The sequence below is a fragment of the Pseudopodoces humilis genome, chromosome 5 (assembly GCF_049639895.1).
Source record: "Pseudopodoces humilis isolate 2021_Gansu_Grassland_sample_001 chromosome 5, ASM4963989v1, whole genome shotgun sequence".
NCBI lineage: Eukaryota > Metazoa > Chordata > Aves > Passeriformes > Paridae > Pseudopodoces > Pseudopodoces humilis.
The window spans coordinates 19,636,120-19,656,446 of NC_142204.1; the positions used below are offsets into that span (position 1 = coordinate 19,636,120).

Here is a 20,327-nt window from a genome sequence, read left to right on the forward strand (position 1 = left end):
CCAGCACATGGTATTTGCAGTATTAAAGCACACACAGTAACTCCTAATAATCTTTTTCACCAGACTGCTTGCAGCCTGAAAGTTTTCAGAGGTGCAAGGGTGCCTAGCAGCTGAGACACAGGGCATCTGAGCAGGGAGGCTTGGCTGGGCTCCCCATGCCAAACCGATCCCAGTTCTCAGGAAGCCAGCTCCCTGGCTGGTGGCAGACACCCTGCCACACTGCACAGGCTGCTTCAAGCACTGAGGTGACACCTTCTCACCCCCAAGGGCCCAGGGAGCCCCACCTTGTGTGCCAGGTGACCTTTTAGCCCGAATTTCTGCCCAAAGTGGTGCAGGAGCCGGCCAGGTAGAGCTGTAGTCAGAGCCTGGCACGGTCTGTAACCCCCATGAAGAAGGAAAATGCCCGTCACCAACAGGAGGAAAGGGCGGCTGGTCCCTCTGGAACAAGGAAAGCAGTCATTGTAGCAGTCAGTGAGGAGACCATGCTCTGCTGAGAAGGGAGAGGAAGGAAAGGGAAAAAGAGTTTACTTCACACAAATGCCTATACAAGAGGCAAGAGCAGATAACAAGAGAGCTGATGCTGTTACTTTTTATCTCAACCTACAGGACAGGAAAGGGACGTGCTTGATTTACAGCTCCTTTCACCACTGCCCTGCCTGAAGTGGTAACAGGCAAGAGACCCAGTTGACCCCAAGCTGCTGAAGAAGCTGTCAGCTCCTGCCAGCACCCACACAGGGACCAGCCAGATGTGTTTTGCCCAGGTGACACAGACCCTGTCCAGGCAGCCACTCTGCCCACACTCCCACAAGGGGTTCCTGCAGAAGAGGGAGGGTAAGTTTCACTCCCAAACATCCCAAACATCCCAAACATCCCAGAAGGAATGGGATGTGGCCATGGGCTATCACCACACAGAAGAGGAGATCCTCCAGGATTCTGCTTCAGGAGTAAAACCTGAGCCATCCCTTCCACCGGGCTAGATTGTACATTGCAGCAAAGCCAAAGTAATGTGAAACCTTGACCTCAGAAAAAAGAAGCAGCCCTTCTTAGGAACACACCTACTGTCAGCATGTCCATCACAACCCTGGCTGCTATCCTGTCTGCATAAACAAGGAATGATTTACTTTCCTCATCCTATAGGGAAAGGAACAGGATCTGATGATGCACAGGAAACACCTTGCCCTGCCAGCTCCAGCGATTTTGCAGTTAGAGCATATAACAAAAGTATATAGATTTGTACATTATATGCTTATCACCACTCAGTTCTTTAGGAAAACCACACAGAGTTAAAGATAAGGTGTTATGAAGCACAGCTTTGTATTAAGACACCCTTAAGGAGCACCTTCTAATGGCAGAGAAAATTCTAATGTCAGGGGGACCAGGCAAAGCTGACAAACTGGAGGGTGCCACACTATTGGGTATTTGAGACAGGACAGAGCCCGCCCTTACAAGACTGACCAGAGCAGTGGCAAAGAGCAGCACTAGAAATGAGCTGAAAAACTCTGAGAAAAAAGAAAAGTCTTGCTTTTGGCAAATCAAAATGGCAAAATCAAAATAGTTTTGGCAAATCTGAATATTCATCTCTGCCAAGCATATCCAAGGGGGTGGGGGAAATCTGCCCCTTTTCATCTAGCTAACCAAATGTGGAAGATGTTATTTCGCCCTCCTGAGATAAAATCTGTAGTATTTTTCCCAGAACCACATTGGGGTGACCTATCCTTATGTTGATTAAGGGCAGATAAGCCAATTTACAGAGATCCTTTGCTCTGAGGATCTCTGAGATCTCTGAGATCTCTTTAGATCAATTAAATAACTGTAATAACAAGAAGCACAGTAGCTACTCCAGCCCACTGTCCATGTTCACCTAAAAGAAGAAATCATCTTCTGTCATAACAGTTCAGTGTCCTTGGTTCGTACTATCAACAGCTCCAGAGAGAGGAATAAATGATCAGAGCCCCATCAGGATATCCTGTCATTCAGTGGGGAGGCTTTATTCAGCTTCCCAGTGAAAACTTTCAGCAAATACCCTGCATTTTGGAATCTCTCCTGCCTGGGCAAGCTCTGCATGCCTTATCCTTCACTCATTTACCTTGGGGAAGACAAGAGTCCTGTTAGAAGTATTTGCCTGAGAATGCAGAAGAAACAGCACCTCTAACAATCATTCTACATCAGAACTGAGTTTTCATGCTTGGACAACTCTGAAAGAAACAAGTCCAGCTCACAATGGAAAAGAGTCCAGAGTTTTTATTCTTTTTTGCTTTTTTGGTTGCAATGAAACTATGTTTGACATCACAAGTCCAAGATGAGGTAAGAAGCAGCTTTTTACATAATGGATTTTTATTTGCTTGTATTACTCTGCTTTATAGAGAGAACATTTATCAGATAATGTATCTTACAGCAGAAAAAACAGTCACTGCTTATGAATTATAACCTACGAGCTCTGTAATTCAGACCTCTGAAATAACAGAAATGCATCTGTTTATTCTGCATGAGAACTTGGCTCAAATGATATACCATGAGTACACTGAAAAAATGTCTAAAACTGGCATATGTGGCAAAATACTGTAAATGATGCATTTATCAAAAGAAATTGCTTGGGATTTCTGGTAAGTCAGAAGATGAAAACTGAAGTTTTTTCTATAGTGAAAATTATCTGTTCCTACTAACTAAAAGGAAGAAAATCTAAAAAAAATTTAGACAGGTAAGAGATAAAAATCGAAGGAATTGAACTATTTAGTTCAATTTTTATAACACAAAGTTATAAACATATTTAAAGGGTTTGTAGACCTTAGGGGAAGTGGTACATTTGTCATGTACAGATACTATGAATCTGTGGTACTTCACAACATCTATTTTCACTACCCTTGTAGAGAGGCAAAACAGATCTAGAAGAGAAAACAAAAGGACAGAGAAAAATTAGAAGGGGGAAGACACTCAGGTGTTTTGTTGCTATTGTTGTTGGTTGCTTGCAGTTTTTAAATGGAAACATACATTGAAATGCACAAAAAGTACTGGGAAATATGTTAAAGTCATCCTTCTTCTTAAAAAAAAAAAAAAAAACACTAAAAGAAGAAGCACTAAAAGAAGAGACACTAAAAAGTCAACTTTATTCCATTTTCTCTAAAAGCAAAAAGGGAAAATGAGGAATTTGGACAAAGTGGAAATAAAATGTAACCATTCCAAAACAAATAGTGTTTTACAGCTGGTGGCAGAGAAAGGGCATAAGCTATTTTTATTTTAATTTTTCCTTTTCAAAACACCCAATGAATTTTATTGTTCTGAAATGAAATTTTGTGGGGTGCCTTTTCTGATGGCAACAAAATGTCTTTTCAAGCTGTGTCCACATTATACCCACATCTGGGAAAAAGTCACATTTTTACTTCAAAGACACCTGAAAAGCATCTACCCAACAAAAGGGTTTCACTACCCAAATATTTCAATGTTACTCAGACCAGATTTCACCAGTGCACTAATGAAGACTAAAATTTGGCAACTAAATAGATGTTGAAGTGTGCTTATATGTGGGTGGTGGCAATCACATACAGCGGCTCTGAGGTTATGCCGCTTAATCTCCTTATTGGGGTCTGTGATAAACTTTGTCTGTGACAAATTTTGCTGCTGGAATGTCCAGCTGTCAAGGGGAGAAACTGCTGAGTGAGGGCTTCATCCAGGACCGCCATGAGACATGTAGAGATCCTGCCCAAGGTGCCAGGGTACCCCCCCAGACTGTGAGATTCCACAGCGGCTGCAGCATCCCAGAAGTGCCCAGAAGGTCCAGGACTCTCTGGACTGCACAGGGTTATGTTGCTGGTTTTTAAAAACCATATTCTGAATTAGATCATTTCTCACCATTTATGAATGATGAACTTCTACAAATACCAGGAAGAAAGAAGATGAAGCCAACATTAGATGCAGTTCAGCAAAGACTTACTGCTTTAAAATAGACACATGAAAACAGGTTAAAACAAAAAAAAAAAATGAGGCTGCTCTTCTCAGTGTGCTCTCGTGGGGTCAGATTCAAAACCTCCACCTTTGAACTCAAAGCAAGATGTCATTCTTTGACACCAATTTGAAAATAGCAGCCTTTAGATCAGTACAGTGGTACTGATTTAATTTTGCCTCCTCCACACATTGTTTAATTTTGCCTTTGAGTGGGGAAGGCACTTGTCAGCAGCTTTGGAACTAACACTCCGTAGGATGATGCTGTCTCTATAACCTAGCTTTTAAGTCTGACAAATTCAGTATTTGTTGATAAAGCACTCTTGGGAAAAATATTACACTTAGAAGGGTTTATCCTGCAGTGGTTGGACATATTTTGTGCAGACAAAGCTTCTGCAAAGCACTAATAAATAGTCTATTACCTAGTTTAACTCCAAAAAATGGAGCTCCTGCTGAACAGAAAAGAGCTGTGAGTGAGAACAAAGCTGAGTTAAACTTGCCATTTTTCAGCAATTTCACTCTTGGTAGTGTTTTTCCTTGTTGTTAATTATTCTTCTCCTATTGCAGATGAAGAAGCAATGTGATCAAAAGCTGCTCATTAGAATGAAGACCAAATGTGTACCTTGCTCTTTAAACCTTGACACCCAGTGCCCTGCTGGTTATACCAAAATTACCAACGGGACTGGGACACCAGACTGCAGGTATCTCCTCTGGCAGAGCCTTTCTCATCAATATTGTTCTCCAGTCATTAGAAAACCTTAATACATATAAAAAATTCTCTAGTTTATGCAATTTTCTTCTGGAACATTTACATCAGCTTCACCAGCTTCAGAGCTCAAGCTGCATTCAGGGTATTTGATGCTTGAAGTTAACAGCAAGTGATGTAAGAGGAAAATAAACATTGCTACTGATGATCTAACAGATTTTCTCTTTAATAATATCATAGAATCTCTTCTACATTTATTCTCCACACTTGATATAAATTATATAAGAATATATGATAAACATATATTACTATATTATACTTATGTGTTAATCTTATCATATCGTATTTATATATCATATAAATAATCTACTTTTCACATTTCTAGATCAGTGAGTTGTGGGGGTGAAGGGCTGGAAGAGATATCTCAAAACCATTTGGCATCTTGCCATTCCAATTGGAAAAAAAAGAAGCAGTGTTTTAAAGAAAAATTAACTATTTTAGAGAAAATGTAACTATTTTGAACTTAAATAGCATTTAAAGAATCTTGATATTAAACATTTTTTAAAATACTGTTTCAAATCAAAACTTAGAGAAATGTGCTGTATTTAGGCTGGAGTGGGAAGATAAATACATTGTTCAAAAGAAACAGCTCCAAGCATCTTTTTAGACCTTGAGTTTTAATGTATGTTTTAATGAAGAAGAAGAAAAGGTAGAGCAATGCAACCAAGCTTAAAGTGCTCTTGTCTGACACCAAAAAGAGAAGAAGAACTTGAGAATTTCATTTTTCCCCACAGGAGGCTTCTAAGTACTTTAAAGTGGCTCTAACTTCTTTTCCACAGGTACTACCTGGAAATTAAAACACACACACTTTCTTTTCCGGGCTGTCGGCATCGATGTGTGAAGGAATTTGAACACCCTGAGTGCTGCCAGGGACACTGGGGCCCAGACTGCATGGGTAAGTTGTTTTGGGCTTTGGGAATTTATTTTCTTAGAGAATTTGAACAGAAATAAAGCAGCAACTTTTCTTCTTTTCAGAAACTACTGCTGTGAGAAGTTTGCTTCTCAGAGCTTGTTATAAAAGTAGAAATAAATAGCAGTTTTCAGCTAAAATTTAGGGGATTTGAAGAAAAAACAAGTATTCAAATTTTAATTTAAAAAGTAAAAGTCATAGAAAAATTTAAAGAGCCTCATAAAGCCTCCTAGATCTTGGGATTTTCAAAACAAATCATTACATTCAATGCCTGCAAAATTATTTCATTCAGGAGGATCCCTAAAATGGATTTTAAATATTAAGATTTTCAAACCACAAATTTAAATGTTTCATTTTAGGTCAAAACCACCCTAATCTGCATCTGAATTTTTTCCAAATCTTTTTAATTCTTGACTTTGTGACGCAGGGAGGATCTTTTCTTTCAGCTCAACTTGAGACATTTTCTTGAACTGCCTGTGAATGCTGAAGGCCATTACTGAAGCAAGGGAATCAGGAGTGCCTCCCCTCCTGCTGCCCCTTCCTCAGGAAAAGCTTTTCAGCATCTCCACAAATACATCAAATCTCAGGCTACCAAGATGGGCATCCAGACCCACAGAGGAAGCTTCCCTGCCCAGCCAGAGCATTTCCTCCTTTAGTTAATGGCCTCGAGGTCTGTTGCAATGTCTGTGAAGTCCTTTGTCCACAAAATAGATTTTAAAAAACGTATCATTTTAGCCCAAGCTATTATTTAAATACCAGCAGCCATTTATCCTCTAAAGGAAAGCAGTCCAACTGCAGCTCACAGCAACTTCAAGAGAAAATACAGGCAAAGAGCTGAGTGTGTAGTGTGTGTTCATGTCTTCTGAGTGACTTGTGGGGTGGTTTACCACCCCACCACCAAATCTACCTCATCATCCCAAAATCAGGGTAGCCACACAAGGGACACCAGTATTTCTGGAGAGAGCAGAGTCCCCTGCCCCAGAGTCAGAGCCCAGCCTGCACTACTGTGTGAAGGAGGCTGCAAAGGCAAGGAAGCCTTTTCTTCCTTTGGACAAACTTCCTGACCCCAAAAAGCAAAGAACCAAGGTCTCAGCATTGTTTCTGCTTTCATTTGGAAGGAAAAAAAATTAGTTATCTCTATGTTATCTCAACCTCTGTAATAGAACACAGCACAAGTTGAAATATTTGGAGGAAAGACGGTCCTTCCTGAGGCAGGGCAAAAATCCCTGACTAGAGGTTTACTTCACATTTAGCATCTGATGGCAAGGACAAAATCAGGTCTTAAATTGAACTCTGACTTCCTTAAATGATAGCACATGTTGAAACACACAGAGTGAATGAAAGATCTTTTGTCACATTCCCTCCCCATGAAGCACACCAAGTCATCCAGCTGCACACCAGCTCACACTCTGTAAAAAGTCATAAAGTCAAAAGAGAAAAGGGTCAGAAAAGCTCTAGGGGGGAAGAGCACAGCCTTTCAACACTGCCAGTATCACCCAGCCACAGGTACTACAGCTGGTGGATCTCAGGTGCAGCAGGAGCTGCTCCCTACCCCAGCACAGGTTCCCACTCTGGGCAAATATTTCCACGGCTCCAAAGAAAAGCCTGGGTAACAACTGAAAGGTGTATGGCATGACCAGCTGAGTAAAAAGGACTGTAAGAATAAAGAGGGGGAAATGTTAAAAGAAAAAAATAAAGGCCAAGAGGAAAGATACTAAATTTAATGCTACCAAATTACATGGTTCAAAATACTTCTTTTCAAGTACTACTCACTGTTTCAGCCTCACAGGGAGTCAAGCAAAGGGATTTAAAGAGGCTCTATTTGATAACAGGAAAGTTAGGAATTTAAGTGCTAAATTTAAGTCCATGAAGGGAAAAAAGTGCTGATAGATTTTGGTTCTTTTGGCCTAGATTTAGAGATTTGGCCTTCACACTCTGTCAGCTGTTAAGAGATAAGCAAGAGCATCTCTTTCTTATTGCTTGTCAAAAAACATCCTCAATAAAAGCAAAGGTCTTTCTTCTCCCCGGGGTGGCAGCAGGCGACTGTGCCAGCTCTGCTCCAGTGTCCCAGCACTGCCTCCTGTGGCATGGCTGGCTGCAGGAAGCATTTTATCTGCCTGGCCAAACTTGTTCAACAGTATGGTAATTTACCCAGCTTCTGATAAAGCTGTCCCTTGGTCCTGGTTTCAAAACAAGAGACAAGATGTAGTGAAGACAAGGGCAAGTGCAATGAATGCCAACAGCACAAAAACCAAACCAAACCAAAAAACCCAAATTTAAATTACTGCTTTGTCAATATTTTAAAAGTAACTTTTCCTAGGAATTACACTATGAACTCTGAGTTTTCTCTATCCTTGCACATTCAATATAAGCATCAGTGCAAATAAATTATTTTCCATTCTGTGCAAATATTAAACTGTTTCCATTAGTCCTAAAGATAAGATTTAGCTTTCATATGGTAGCCAGAAAACAAGATTCACTAAAAGCCACTTGAAAGATTAAAGTATATTTATTTACTACTTTCCCTCAATTATAGTTATTTAACATAAATTCTTAAAACATCTTATTATTTCAGGGTGTATGAGATAAACAGCACTAAAATTTTCATCTTAAGATCATTGTTTTTTCAAAAGAAGCTTACACAGATACAATAGACCTCAGACTACCTTAGGGAATAAATTAAGAAATACTAACAGACTGGTTTAAAGCCAAAGCTTTTAGTGGAATTAAGTGCACACATATGCACATCTACTTATTTGCTCATCACTCTATCCAAATCTAATTAATTTTTGCTAAAACTTCCCCATTAATTAAATACTCTAAATCAGGACTAACTTAGGCAGGGGGAGCACAAATCCAGTGCTGCCCATCTCCACCCACACAGAACAAACTCTGAGACTCTTTATAAGCAATAAATCTCACTAGTAATGTACAGCAGAGTACCTGGCAGGCCAATGGGAGTATGATACATTTAGCTACCATCTGCATCAAAATTATGGTACCTAATGGTAATCCTAATTCCAGGAAGGAAGGGCTTATGGAAGAGAGTTAATACATCATTTTTAAGGAAGGGCAGGACAACTGTGAAAAATAAGGGTATCCCTACAGGAGAGAAAACCTGACAGAATGATCTGACTGAAAAACACTGTAATATATATTTTCTGTAGGCAATCTTGCAGTAAAAATTTGTATCTTGAAACCTTTCATACAAAAAAATTGGACTACTTTTATTATAAATATGGCATTTTTTTCTTATCTCATCCTGCTGGCTGGGGTTTTTGTCCAGACCGTGTCATCATATATATATATATATATATATATATATATATATATATATATACACAACACTGCCTGTAGCAATGGTTTTAGCACCAGAGGCACTAGAGAGTATAACACACCTTTGGCACATAAGCTTGATTAGTGACCACAGCCCTTTGAACAGGATTTGGTTGTGAGATATCTAGATATTTCAATTTCCAAGATCATTTGAATCAATCATCACAGTCTTATGAAGGTTAACAGGGAAAAGGAAAATTTCCCACATAAAGCAAATTCAATTTTTAGTGGGGAAAAAAAAAAGGCTCATTAAACACTAACTTAGCAGCAAATAAAATCCTGAGGGCAAATTATCAATCCATCAGAGTTATATCAACACACAGGAGTGGTCAGGCAAGCTCCACTTGTACCAGGGAACCAACAGCTTAGGGTGTGGCAGACAGAGGTGAATCAGCAAGAACAAAACCATATGGTACTTCAGAATAAGAGAATTATTTTTTTGTTCAATCCTTTGACTACTGTCACTAGCCTGAGTTCCCAGACAAGAGAGGGTGATGGTCTCTGCTAAGATTCCAGTGAAGATATTCAGGCAGCTACAAAACAGCAGCTGTACCCCAGAGTCCCTGCTTGGCCCAAAACCCTGCAGCTGCCAAGGGGAGCACAAAGGTCAGAGCAAGGTGGCTGATGGCTTTAACATTGTCACTTCCAGCCTGTCCAGGAGGAGCTGCTTCACCATGCAACGGGAGAGGCCACTGCTCACAGGGCATAACTGGGAATGGAACATGCGCGTGTCAGGTACGTCCCTTCTTTCAAATGAAAAATAGCATACAGCATGTAAGCTGTCCTAGGGAGTGATGAATGTTCTACTGTATAAATACATTAAAGGAAAGTATTCCAGAAACAGCAGTGATGATCAGCTTGGAGTTCATTTTTTTGCTTGGATTGCATTAATCTTCACACTATTATTTCTCCAGACTTAAGCATGTTCAGGTGGAATTATTAAGTTCCTTCATCTTACCTTCCTGAGACAGGTGTTTTGAGTTCCTCTATTTTTTTTAATTGTGACTTTTTGCCCTAAATAGAAAGTACTTATACATGGGGCTATACTCTCCACACATTGTTCCTTTGCTGAGAGTGCAAAGTGTAGTGTTTAACCTCAGGAAAATAGAAACAATTCAAATTAATGTTTTCTACCTCCCACACAACCAGTTCATCTTTACTTTACATCATAAGTCCTCTTCTGGGGACATGTGAAAAAGAGACAGAGGTAGAAATATCCAGAAAATACAATCCAACAATTGTAAGCCTGATTTGGACTTTAGGCTTGATTACTGTACTTTATTTTTACCTTGATATTCAGAACATCTGATTTGAAGAACTAGAAATTCTTTTTAAAAAAGATGTGGGGGCAAGATTGTTCAAAAGACAAAGTTCTTCAGATTGTGGTAGCTACTGATTGAAACTGCCATGTTATTTTCTCTTGGCAGCAAAAGGTGCTGTTTTCAGCCTGCTAAGTATATATCTATCTGTATAGAGATAAATGAGAAACTTCAAGTTTTTATTTCCATTGTGTAATCCACAGAAAGGGTTTGGTGGGACAGCCTGTGAAAAATGTGCTGAAGACAATTTATTCGGTCCTGACTGCACATCAGGTAGAGTTTTAACTTGCTTTATTTGACTGGGGAAAAGAAGGGAGTGAAAGCTGTATTCAGACTGTAAGAAAACAAAGTGAAATGGGTAGAGGGCCTAAAGAGTTCCCAGTAGGAGCTGCTGTCTGCCTTAGAGAACACAGTGGGGAAAGGAAAGAGAGCTCTTCGCTCTATTCTGTGCCAGGGAGAGATACGATTCTGTCAAAAGTGTGGAAAAGATTGTGTTTACTTTAGTTTTTGGGTTTGGGTGATTGATTAATTTGATGATTAGCCATACATCTGTCAGAAGTGGAAGTCTGAAGGATCAATTAAAGCTGTGTACACTTTTTAAAATGTTTATGTATCACGAGTGTATACATGCATATAACATTTTCCAGTTTCGCCTGCTTCTTAATGATCACTACTATTTTACCTTCCTGACCCTTGCTGAAAATTACACTGAAAAAACAGAAAACTCCCTGAAAAATTTTTTATAACAGTAACTCTTAAGTGGTAATAGTTGTTTATCTCAAAGTAAAACTTTTCTTCCCTCAAGATCTACAAAATGTTAATTTTAAGGAGTCACAAATGCTCTCAATTTAAATAATCTGTGTTGGCCTTTTTACATTAATCCTACACCACTGCTGGTTCAAAGACCCTTTTTCCACCAGCTGTCCACTGGATGCCAGTGTTGATACATAGAAATGTAACTGAGGCAGCATTTTCATGGAAATAGGGTACTTGAATGAATTTAATATCATAAATGTAATTATTTTCCAAGAAGTTACTGGAGGATTCAATTATTCATTAATTTAAGCAATATTTTACACTTCAGCTTTCAGATATTTGAACTCCTCCAAGCTCAAATAGAACCTCCTCAAGTTCTAAAATAAATTAAATATAAACAGTGTTCATTTGTGGCTGCTTTTGTGTAATACCTTAGACATTCCTGGTTTTTATATTAAGATTATTAACATAGGTAGGAAATTATTAATTAATTAGTGCAAGTGATTTGCATGAACACAAGCTATGTTTTTAAGAGGAAGTGAATATGCCACATCACTGCAGCTCAAAAACCAAGTCAGCAATACAATTCCGTACTTCTTTTAGACTTTTCCAAGTGTAACTCTAAATGGCCTCTCTAAAAAGCATCATTTCCATAATTCAAGCAGCTATAAATATAAAGCTTTTGCAGTATACTTTAGGCCTCAAAAATTATTCATAGAAGGGTCTTACAGTTGCCTGGACTGTGAATGCATCATCTTGTGTGCTTATTGTCATTGGGTTTATAACAAGAATATAACCAGAAATGAGAGATTATAGGAAGAAAGAAGCCTGAGATCACTCCACAGTAATTAATTATGCTTTTATCTAAATAAATTCTGTTTAGGGAGGGGAAAAATAAAGTCACAAAACTCATCTCTTCTTGAGGTGCTTGAGAGATACAGAAATGAAGCAAAACCAAATAATAGCTTAACTGTTATTGAAGAGGTCTGTGTTGCATATCCAATTTTGACTTCAGATTGTCAAATATAACAAGTTTTATGTCATTAACAGCAAGTCAGTTTGGTGGTTACAGTGTGTGTTCTGCAGATTTTCAGACCCTGGGCTCTCAACAGCCTCCAAAATGTGTGTGTTATTTACTGATGTATGCAGCTGCAAGTATTGATCACCTCAGTAACAGAAGCCTATCAAGTCAGGTCAGAGCTTGGTTAGGCCAAAGCTGCTGGCCAGGACACTCCTCGATACTAATAACCTCTAATGATGTCTTTCCAAACACCATTATTATTCCATAAAGCAAATCCATTTCTCCCTCTAGTCTGTGACTGTGTCCATGGAGTTTGCCACAGTGGAATTGCAGGGGATGGAAAATGCACTTGCCTGTCTGGATACAAAGGGCTCCGCTGTGATCAGCGTAAGTGGCATTTTCCATATGGGATGTATTCAACAGCTGTGATTCAGGTAGAATACACACACTGAACCTCAAAGCCTCACAGAGTGAGGGCAGCTCAACCTGTCCCCCTCTGTCCCTCAGCCATCGCCGAGTGCGAGGCGCTGCGGTGCCCTGCAAACTCCAGGTGTGTGGCCTCGGGTGAGGATGGAAGACAGCTGCAATGCTCGTGTCTGCCCAACTTCCATGGGGACAGGACACGATGTGAACGTGAGTAATTTCTATGTCTGCCCCAGTTCTTTGAATATACCACCATCAGTGTTATAGCTCAGATATGTAATGCCCTTTTGAGCCACATCTCACCATCTCATTTTTCTTGGGCTCATATCCCAAAGCACAAACTAGATTCCTTCAGAATGAAACAAAATCCTAAAAGGTGCTTCAGAAGCCCATCCATCCAATTGCTAACAAGTTACAGTCCATGCAATCAGACTAAAGCTAGTCAACCCCCTTGAAATACATAAGGTGGACACTGTGTCGTCAGTGCTTACAAATCCACTGCTATCATATCCCTCTGCTTGGTACAGTTCAGCCTCATAGCTTGCTTCCATGAAAATCAACAACAGCAACCAAGGGCAATCCATCATGTGGCAGCCCAGTTCCATCAGCAAGCACAAAATATAGAGACAAGTTCGTCTTAGCTTTCCTGTTTTTCATGAAACAAAGCTAATAGCATCTCAGCTAGAGGTAAACTCTACCTTAGAGGTGTCTTTATAGACCCCTCAACTTGCCATTGAATGTCCAAGTTAACTGTATAAGAGTCCAGATTTTCTTTTCCCTAGTCACTTTATGTCTTATGGTAGCAGTTCCTCTTTCTAGACTAATTGCAACAAAGAATATTGTTTAATCCGATGCTGGAAGCACAGTTTAGAAGAGGTTGGCTCAGATCAGTCCCAGCTGAGGGGAAAGAAAGGGAGGAAAAGAGGAGAAAACAGTGAGAAGCACCACTTTGTAGGTGTCCAGGACATGCCATGTTCTAGATACAGTGTGTGCTTAACCATAAGCTAACCTGGGCACAAAGATGTGAGAAGTTACTCTCCAAGCACTGCTTCATTTTGAAAAAGAACAAGCAATGCTATTGCCTCAAAAAAAATGGTTCATGGAAATAACTAGTTAGCTTCTAGGGCCATCCTGAAAGTAGAAGAGTGTGGAAGACTAAAGCACTTGCTGGACAGTTTTCCATACAGCTGAACTGATGACATTATATTGTTTAACCACCAGAAAGAAAACAGTGAAGCCTATTGTATTGAGAAATATTTTCCAACTGATCTAAAATGTGCTTGAAGCTTGCACAGACCTTATACCTCCCACCTGACCTTCTCTAGTTAAAATCCACCAGAGAACAAGGAAATAGTTGTGATATTTTAATGAGCACGTTACGTGCTTTAATCTGTTTATAACTCAACTTGCCAAGTTAAGAGATCATTTCTGCTCAAAAGCAAACAGTTGGTTGCTACGTTAGTATAAACACATTCCTCTCTTCCATCTCCATGCGGCCACAATACTTCAGACTTGGCTGTTATAAAAAGTTTAGTCTGCCCAGGCTTTGTTTGGTGTGGAGGTGCTCTGGTAAATCGTTGTCTTCAATTTTAGATCTGTGGGCAATGATTCATTTACTTCACTTCTTTTTTCACAAGCTATCAACCCGTGCTCCAAAAGGGCCTGCAATCCTAACGCCGACTGCGTTTACCTCGGGCCAAACCAGCACAAATGCGCCTGTCAAGAGGGTTACACAGGGGATGGTCAAATCTGCCTGCCCATAGACCCTTGCCAGGCAGCACATGGAAGCTGCCCTGCACAGACCAGCATCTGCATCTATGACGGTCCAGGAAAGGTCAGTGTAACTGCCCAGGAGGAAATAATGCTTCCTCTCCAAAAAGAAGGTGTGAGGGTATGGAAACAGCTCTCAAGGAAATCAAATGCTGTTCCCAGCTTTACCATAAGCCCTGCTGTTGACCAGGAGGGAGTCCTTTTAGATCCCCTCTGAAAATAAGAATGGCAATAGTGTTGTTTTTTTCTGGGACTGTTTTGGCTCTGATTTGCCTCCCCAGAATGGAGGCATTGAAATAAATCTTCTCCCAGTTAAATTTTGTCTCTCTGACCACAGGAGACTCATAGGACCAGAAGGGTCCATATACTGGTACCACATATACATGTCTAAATTTAGTTTATTTAGGAAAAGCAATCTGAGCCTTTGAAAAGAATCAGTGAACAGCACTTTACAAAGACTGTATATTATTCATGATGTTAGGACTTGTTCCAATTTCTGTGTGTAAAACTCGGACCAGCAAAAAAGCAAAACTTCAAAGGGCCTGGTTTGCTTGGACACACTGAAGATCCAAGAAGGGATTTGATCATTCAGGCTTGTTTTGCAGCTCATAGTCATCCCTCAGTGAAGTGCACATGGCTGAAACACAGGCTGGTGTGTACAAATGTAGTCTCCATATTTGTGTCTGAACTCACCAGGTGATTAAGTAAGACACTTACTTAAGTGTTCAAGCTAGTTCCCAAAATTATGCTGAAATCCGCAGTTTGTGCATGGCTAATTTTCTCTCCCTTCTCACATCCTTCTGATTTAGTCCCACTGTGAATGCAAGGAACATTATACCAACTTTATACCTGGGAAAGGCTGCAGCATGAAGGACAGCTGTGAAACAAACAACACCTGCCACAAAAAAGCCAAATGCTCAACAGTTGCACCGGGACAGACTATGTGAGTCTTTTTGCTTATGAAAAGTTTCACAGCTTCTCCTTCCTTCCCTAGTAAATGGTCTGTTAAAACAAATCCTGTGGATGGACACCTCCTGGAGTTATCTTTAATGGCTTCTTTATCAAGAACAAATCACAAGATTTAATGGTGTTAGGGTCAGACAATTAACATAGTGTTAGATTTCATCAGGCCATTTGCTAATACCTATTGAATTTTATTTTTAAAGCACTCACAAGTCATTTCTACACTAGTAAATAAAAGGGACCAAAGCCTCTTTTCTCTTCCTCAGGGCAAGCAGCATTGTCTGTCTCACAGCTAAAGTCTCTTCCAGAACAGAGTAACTGCCTCTTGGCAGCAGTCCCTGGCACATGCTATCCCTTCAACTGTGCCTGAGCACTTCCAGGGAAAACTGTTACTTGGTGTGGGCCAGAAACACGCCAGGCAGCATGCTGAAAATTAATCAGCATTAATTATGGGATAGCACTGAAGCCCTACCTCTCCTGAGTACCCTAATATGGACACAACCAGGGAATCTGCCCCACAAGCTGTGAAAGCAACACCCTAGCAGATTCCTTAAAACCTCCAGCCAAGCAGATGGGAAACTGCAAAACCTCTGGCAGACTTGGCTTTTTCTGTACAGAAATATGCTACATGGATGTTAGGAAAAAGGCACAAATGGCACTAAACTCTGCAAAGCTCTCTTAAACCCCAGAATTTGGCTTCTGTGTTTCTATAGCCCAGTGATGCCACATACTGGGTTAAAGAGCTGTGACTGAAGTAACAGTTTTTGGGAGTTGAGAGCTTGTACAGGAAAGACAACATGGGCCATTCATTGTAAGTTAGGAACAAATTATCACATAGGTCTGTAGACAGAAAGAACTCACTCAGGAGAATACTCTTATTGCCAGTCCTTGTGCCATCATGCAGCTTTCCCTTACAGGATAATATCAGCATCACTTCTGCAGAAGCTATTGTGCATTTCAAACAAATTTATCTAGAATATCCCCTAGTTCTCTTCTACAGCATAGTGTGCTACTCAGACTGCTTACTATAGACCCACACAACACTTAGTGTAGAGTACTACCATGCTGCACAACATCAGTTGGAATTTTGAAATAAAATTCCAAATCAGGAGCTCTTTTTCCTAATTGGTCTCTGTTTTAGCATTGTAAATTTTTGAAAGCTGAGAAAGCTTTAAAAATTTTAGAATGGGAAAATGAAAAATTTATTACTGGGGATGGAAAAGAAAAATAAAAATTCTCTGCACATCATTCATTTAATGATATTTAATGGGAAAAAAGTACCAAAGAATGGAGTGAGATTGAAATAAAACTTGAGCTAAGGAAAATCCATTTAGGAAAGAGGAACTTTACAAAGAAAGCTGTTGATTTGTAAATGTGGGCACAATAAATAGATTCTGGTAAGTGACAGACTATTATGGTTGCATCTCAGATTTTAAATGCATATTGGAGGGCTTTTCTGGTTGGGTTTTGTTTGTTTATTTTCTAAAACACAAAGCTATAACAGAGGCCACAAAACTGCAGTGCTTCCTTCGTATTTTTGTTTCGGTTTGGTTTTTTTAAGGATACAGTTGTGCTATTAGCTTTCCCCACAGAGACAGTTCTACTTTCTCCAGAACCAAATTATTTGTACAGGATGAAACTCTCATACAGGCAAAGATGGAAAAAACCCAAATATTTGATTTGTGAGCATTACACAGCAACCTCCTCAAAAATCACAATTGCCTCTGTCTTATGTTCCCATGTAGGTCTTTCCTGAGTGGGTGCTGACACTTTCTGTAGTGTTGCTTTTGTACAGTAATCATGTTCAGCCTTGCCCAGAAGCTATGAAGCTCCAACCAGTGCAGATTTCCCTGCATATTAGATCATAACCTCTCTGGTTTCCAAGGAGAGCTGCCTTACCATCAGTTTAAACTCTATTATTTTCTCTCTTAATCCCACCCTTATTTTTCCTCTAGGTCTTCAATGTAGAAATTAGTAGCTTCATAAACCAAAACTCTATTACAGAGGGGTTTGGTAAAATGGAGACAGAAAGCTGAGCTTTCCTCTTCCAGAGAGATAGAGTAAGCTGAAGTGGTGACAGTTCTCATCTTTTTTAGTTCTGCTGGTCTTCCCCATGCCCAGCCACAGCAAGTCAATTCTTCATCAGAAGGAGTGAGGAAACAGGCAGGTTGAAGGGTTTGATCCCATGCAATAGGTGCTAATCTGTAATTGTTCAATGCTTTCCTTTGGCACACAAATCTAAACTATGTTACCTGGATGTCCACTCAGTCATGAGCAATATTGTCCTCAGGAGAGAAGTTTCAAGCTATGCAGGCATTTCTGCAGTTCACTGTGCCCCCAGAAATGATAGCCAAAAAGTTATTATGTTTAACCAGCTGCTTCTTTCTGAGCATTGGATGAAAAAGTGAGGAGAGCTTTATTTTGAAACCTGGATCTGGTTTGTGCCATATTTCAAGGGTAGTTCCTTTTTTCTACTATGCTATTTCTCAGCTCCTTTGAAGCCTCAGTTGTTTTCTTCTCTGTTCAGAAGTGCAAGGGACTTGCCTACATCAATTCAGCAATATTTGCCCCACCAGAAAAAGCAGATCAGCACCCAAGGAGCAGCTGTTCTTCACTCCCAGCTGTAAACCCTTCATCCAGGCTCCACAGTCATACTCCCTCTGCTCAAGAGATCCCCTTAAAAAGAAGTGGATAAACCCTCAGAATAGCATCCTAAAATTTAGGATGCTTTTAGGCTGCCATTTTTACCCAGGATCAGAGTAAAAGCTTGAGAGTCTTGGCCAAAATCTCAACATTCCTCTGAGCCTGCATGCAGCTCCCTAGATTGCAGGGACTTGAGGACTCAAATAATGTTGCTGTCACCAGAGAAACAGCTACAGCAGAGACCATACATGGGGAAAAAAGAGATGGTCTGGCATCAGGCTGCCACTGCTGTGGGGTGTTAGTGGCAGGTGTGTGTTTCTAACAACCAGCACATGCAAATGATAATTACAGAAAGGGCATCTTTTGCTGATGTGATGTTCCTTCTCTAGTGCTGCCATTAGGAAAAAATATCCAGAGAGATGAATCATTGTGGGTAGAGCTTGTATGAATACTGAACATGCTGCAGACTTAATTGGGAAGGGTGCTATTAAATCCAGTGTCTGTCTGTCCACCTCATGGGCACTGTGACCTGAGTCTGCTTTAGACACGCAGAGGCCTGGGTCAGGCACACATCACTGGCACCTCTCTTGGGCTGGAGTCCCCAGGAGACAGACAAGGTGTTACATATGAGTTGCTACTTCCAGAAGAGAGACAGCAGCAACACACACATCTGAAAAAGCATGAGATTTTGTGCTGCAGCAAATAGATCACGTTAAAAGTACAAGTATTACTGCCCAAAATGGTGGCATTACTTAAAGGTCAGTGTAACAAACCACCCCTTTGCTTTGCTGAAAGGAAAAAACTTTTTCTACAAAACCCACGCCGCTATTGCAAGGGCTGATGAGCTGCTGTCACTCCCACAACTACCATTAATCCTGCCAAACCCCATGACATGAGTGAGGTCTTCACAAAGCAGACTCCCTGCTGCAAGAGTCACACTCAACACATTTATCCTCACCCACAGACAGGCAGGTTCAGTGGATTTCTGGGTTCCAGCAACCACATTTTGGGACCAGAGGTTGCACACAGCCTTTATTCAGAGGTCCTGCAAGACAGACACCACTGTCTCCTGACCCAGCTAACAAGAGACCACCACATCAGGCAAGGATCCATCAGGCTGCCCCACACACTGACACACTTCACAGCATGCAGAAGCAAAGAATTAACTGCAATGCACCGGTGCTTCCTGAAAATGCCTTCAGAGAAGCAGCAGGTAACACCCGGTGCCATTTTATTGCGAGCCACAGCTAAAAATCCCAATCCCTTCACAGGTGCACGTGCCAGGGAGGCTCCGTGGGGAACGGGTTTGTGTGCTATGGGAACATCATGGAGCGCCTCCAAGAGCTGAATGCAGAAGTGGGAGGACAGTGGCAGGGCAAGCTGACATCCAGCCTCTGGCTCATGGGTGAGTAACCACACACGAGAGGAGCCAGCTTCTGCCCAGGGGGCTGATCCTGCCCTGACTCCCCCCATACCCCCTGCTACAGCAAAGTGCCACCCACAGAACAACACAGCACACATGCCCTCGCTGCAAAGTCCCTCAGACCATCTAAAGCTGCTCTGCTCCTCACACCATGAATGCAGTGTGCAAGAACTTCCAGGCAGAAGTGCTAAACATGTGTCCACAACCCCTCACACACCATTATCAACAGCGAGTTTCGCCCCACAGTGGAACAAGTAGAGTTACCCCACTTCTCCCTGCCCCCACTGTTTTGGACAAATGAGATTTGGTCTGGCATGACACACAGTAGTCCATCATAAACACTGGCATTCCCAGTTACCTTGTGAACTGAACAAACTAACAGCCTTCATCATCTTCTCTATGGCCAAAAATTTGAGCTATGGACAAACACTGCTAGAACTGAGCTAGATCTTTGACTTAAACTTGTAAATATGGGGGGAAAAAAAACATCTTCTGTTTAATATAATTTGCTAAGTCCCACAAAGCCCAGCAATTAAAATAAAGACCATGAATTCCTGAACAGAACAGAATAAGAATCCCCCACAGCTGGCCAAGGTCAAAACCTGGCAGTGACTTTCATACTCAGCAGTGAAGATCAATATCCATTGGCTCAGCACTGAGAATTCAGTCACAGTTTCTCTATGCATTTCTCCTCAGCATGCTGAGTTAACAACAACCCAGATTTTATGTTCTTTGGTTAAGTTTTGGACATAAATGTACCATATGATCTACTAGCCAGAAGCTACAAAGATGCATTAACACACAGATTATCTTACAATATGTTCACTCCACGCTGATGTCTTTCAAAAGTTAAGAATTTATAGATGTTTTGTGGGACAGCATATTTATTTTGAGGTACATTCTCTGTATAATACACCTGTAACAACTGTAAAGATTTTTGCAGTTCTGATTTTATACCTCTGGAAAAAGAGCTGAATATCAGAAATATTTAATGCCTTCAGCTGCAGAACCAATGCTCTCTCATGCTGCTGTCTTGGATACAGAAACAGCCTCTGGGTAGT

At 40.7% G+C, this 20,327-nt stretch overlaps 1 protein-coding gene across 4 annotated transcripts in view; it reads left to right on the forward strand.

The window, feature by feature from the left end:
- Positions 1–2,044: 2,044 nt before the first annotated feature.
- STAB2 (stabilin 2) overlaps positions 2,045–20,327 on the forward strand; it is a 72,749-nt gene continuing 54,466 nt past the window's right edge. For all 4 annotated transcript variants that reach the window (XR_015772506.1, XM_014256836.2, XM_088055338.1 and 1 more), the window contains exons 1-10: positions 2,045–2,304; positions 4,504–4,637; positions 5,482–5,597; positions 9,598–9,683; positions 10,471–10,540; positions 12,336–12,431; positions 12,552–12,677; positions 14,105–14,301; positions 15,047–15,180; positions 19,115–19,248. Coding sequence is in view for 3 of the 4 variants with exons in the window: in XM_014256836.2 (XP_014112311.2) it covers positions 2,221–2,304; positions 4,504–4,637; positions 5,482–5,597; positions 9,598–9,683; positions 10,471–10,540; positions 12,336–12,431; positions 12,552–12,677; positions 14,105–14,301; positions 15,047–15,180; positions 19,115–19,248 (1,177 nt within the window). In the remaining variant the exon portion in view is untranslated. The remainder of the gene's footprint in view (positions 2,305–4,503; positions 4,638–5,481; positions 5,598–9,597; positions 9,684–10,470; positions 10,541–12,335; positions 12,432–12,551; positions 12,678–14,104; positions 14,302–15,046; positions 15,181–19,114; positions 19,249–20,327) is intronic.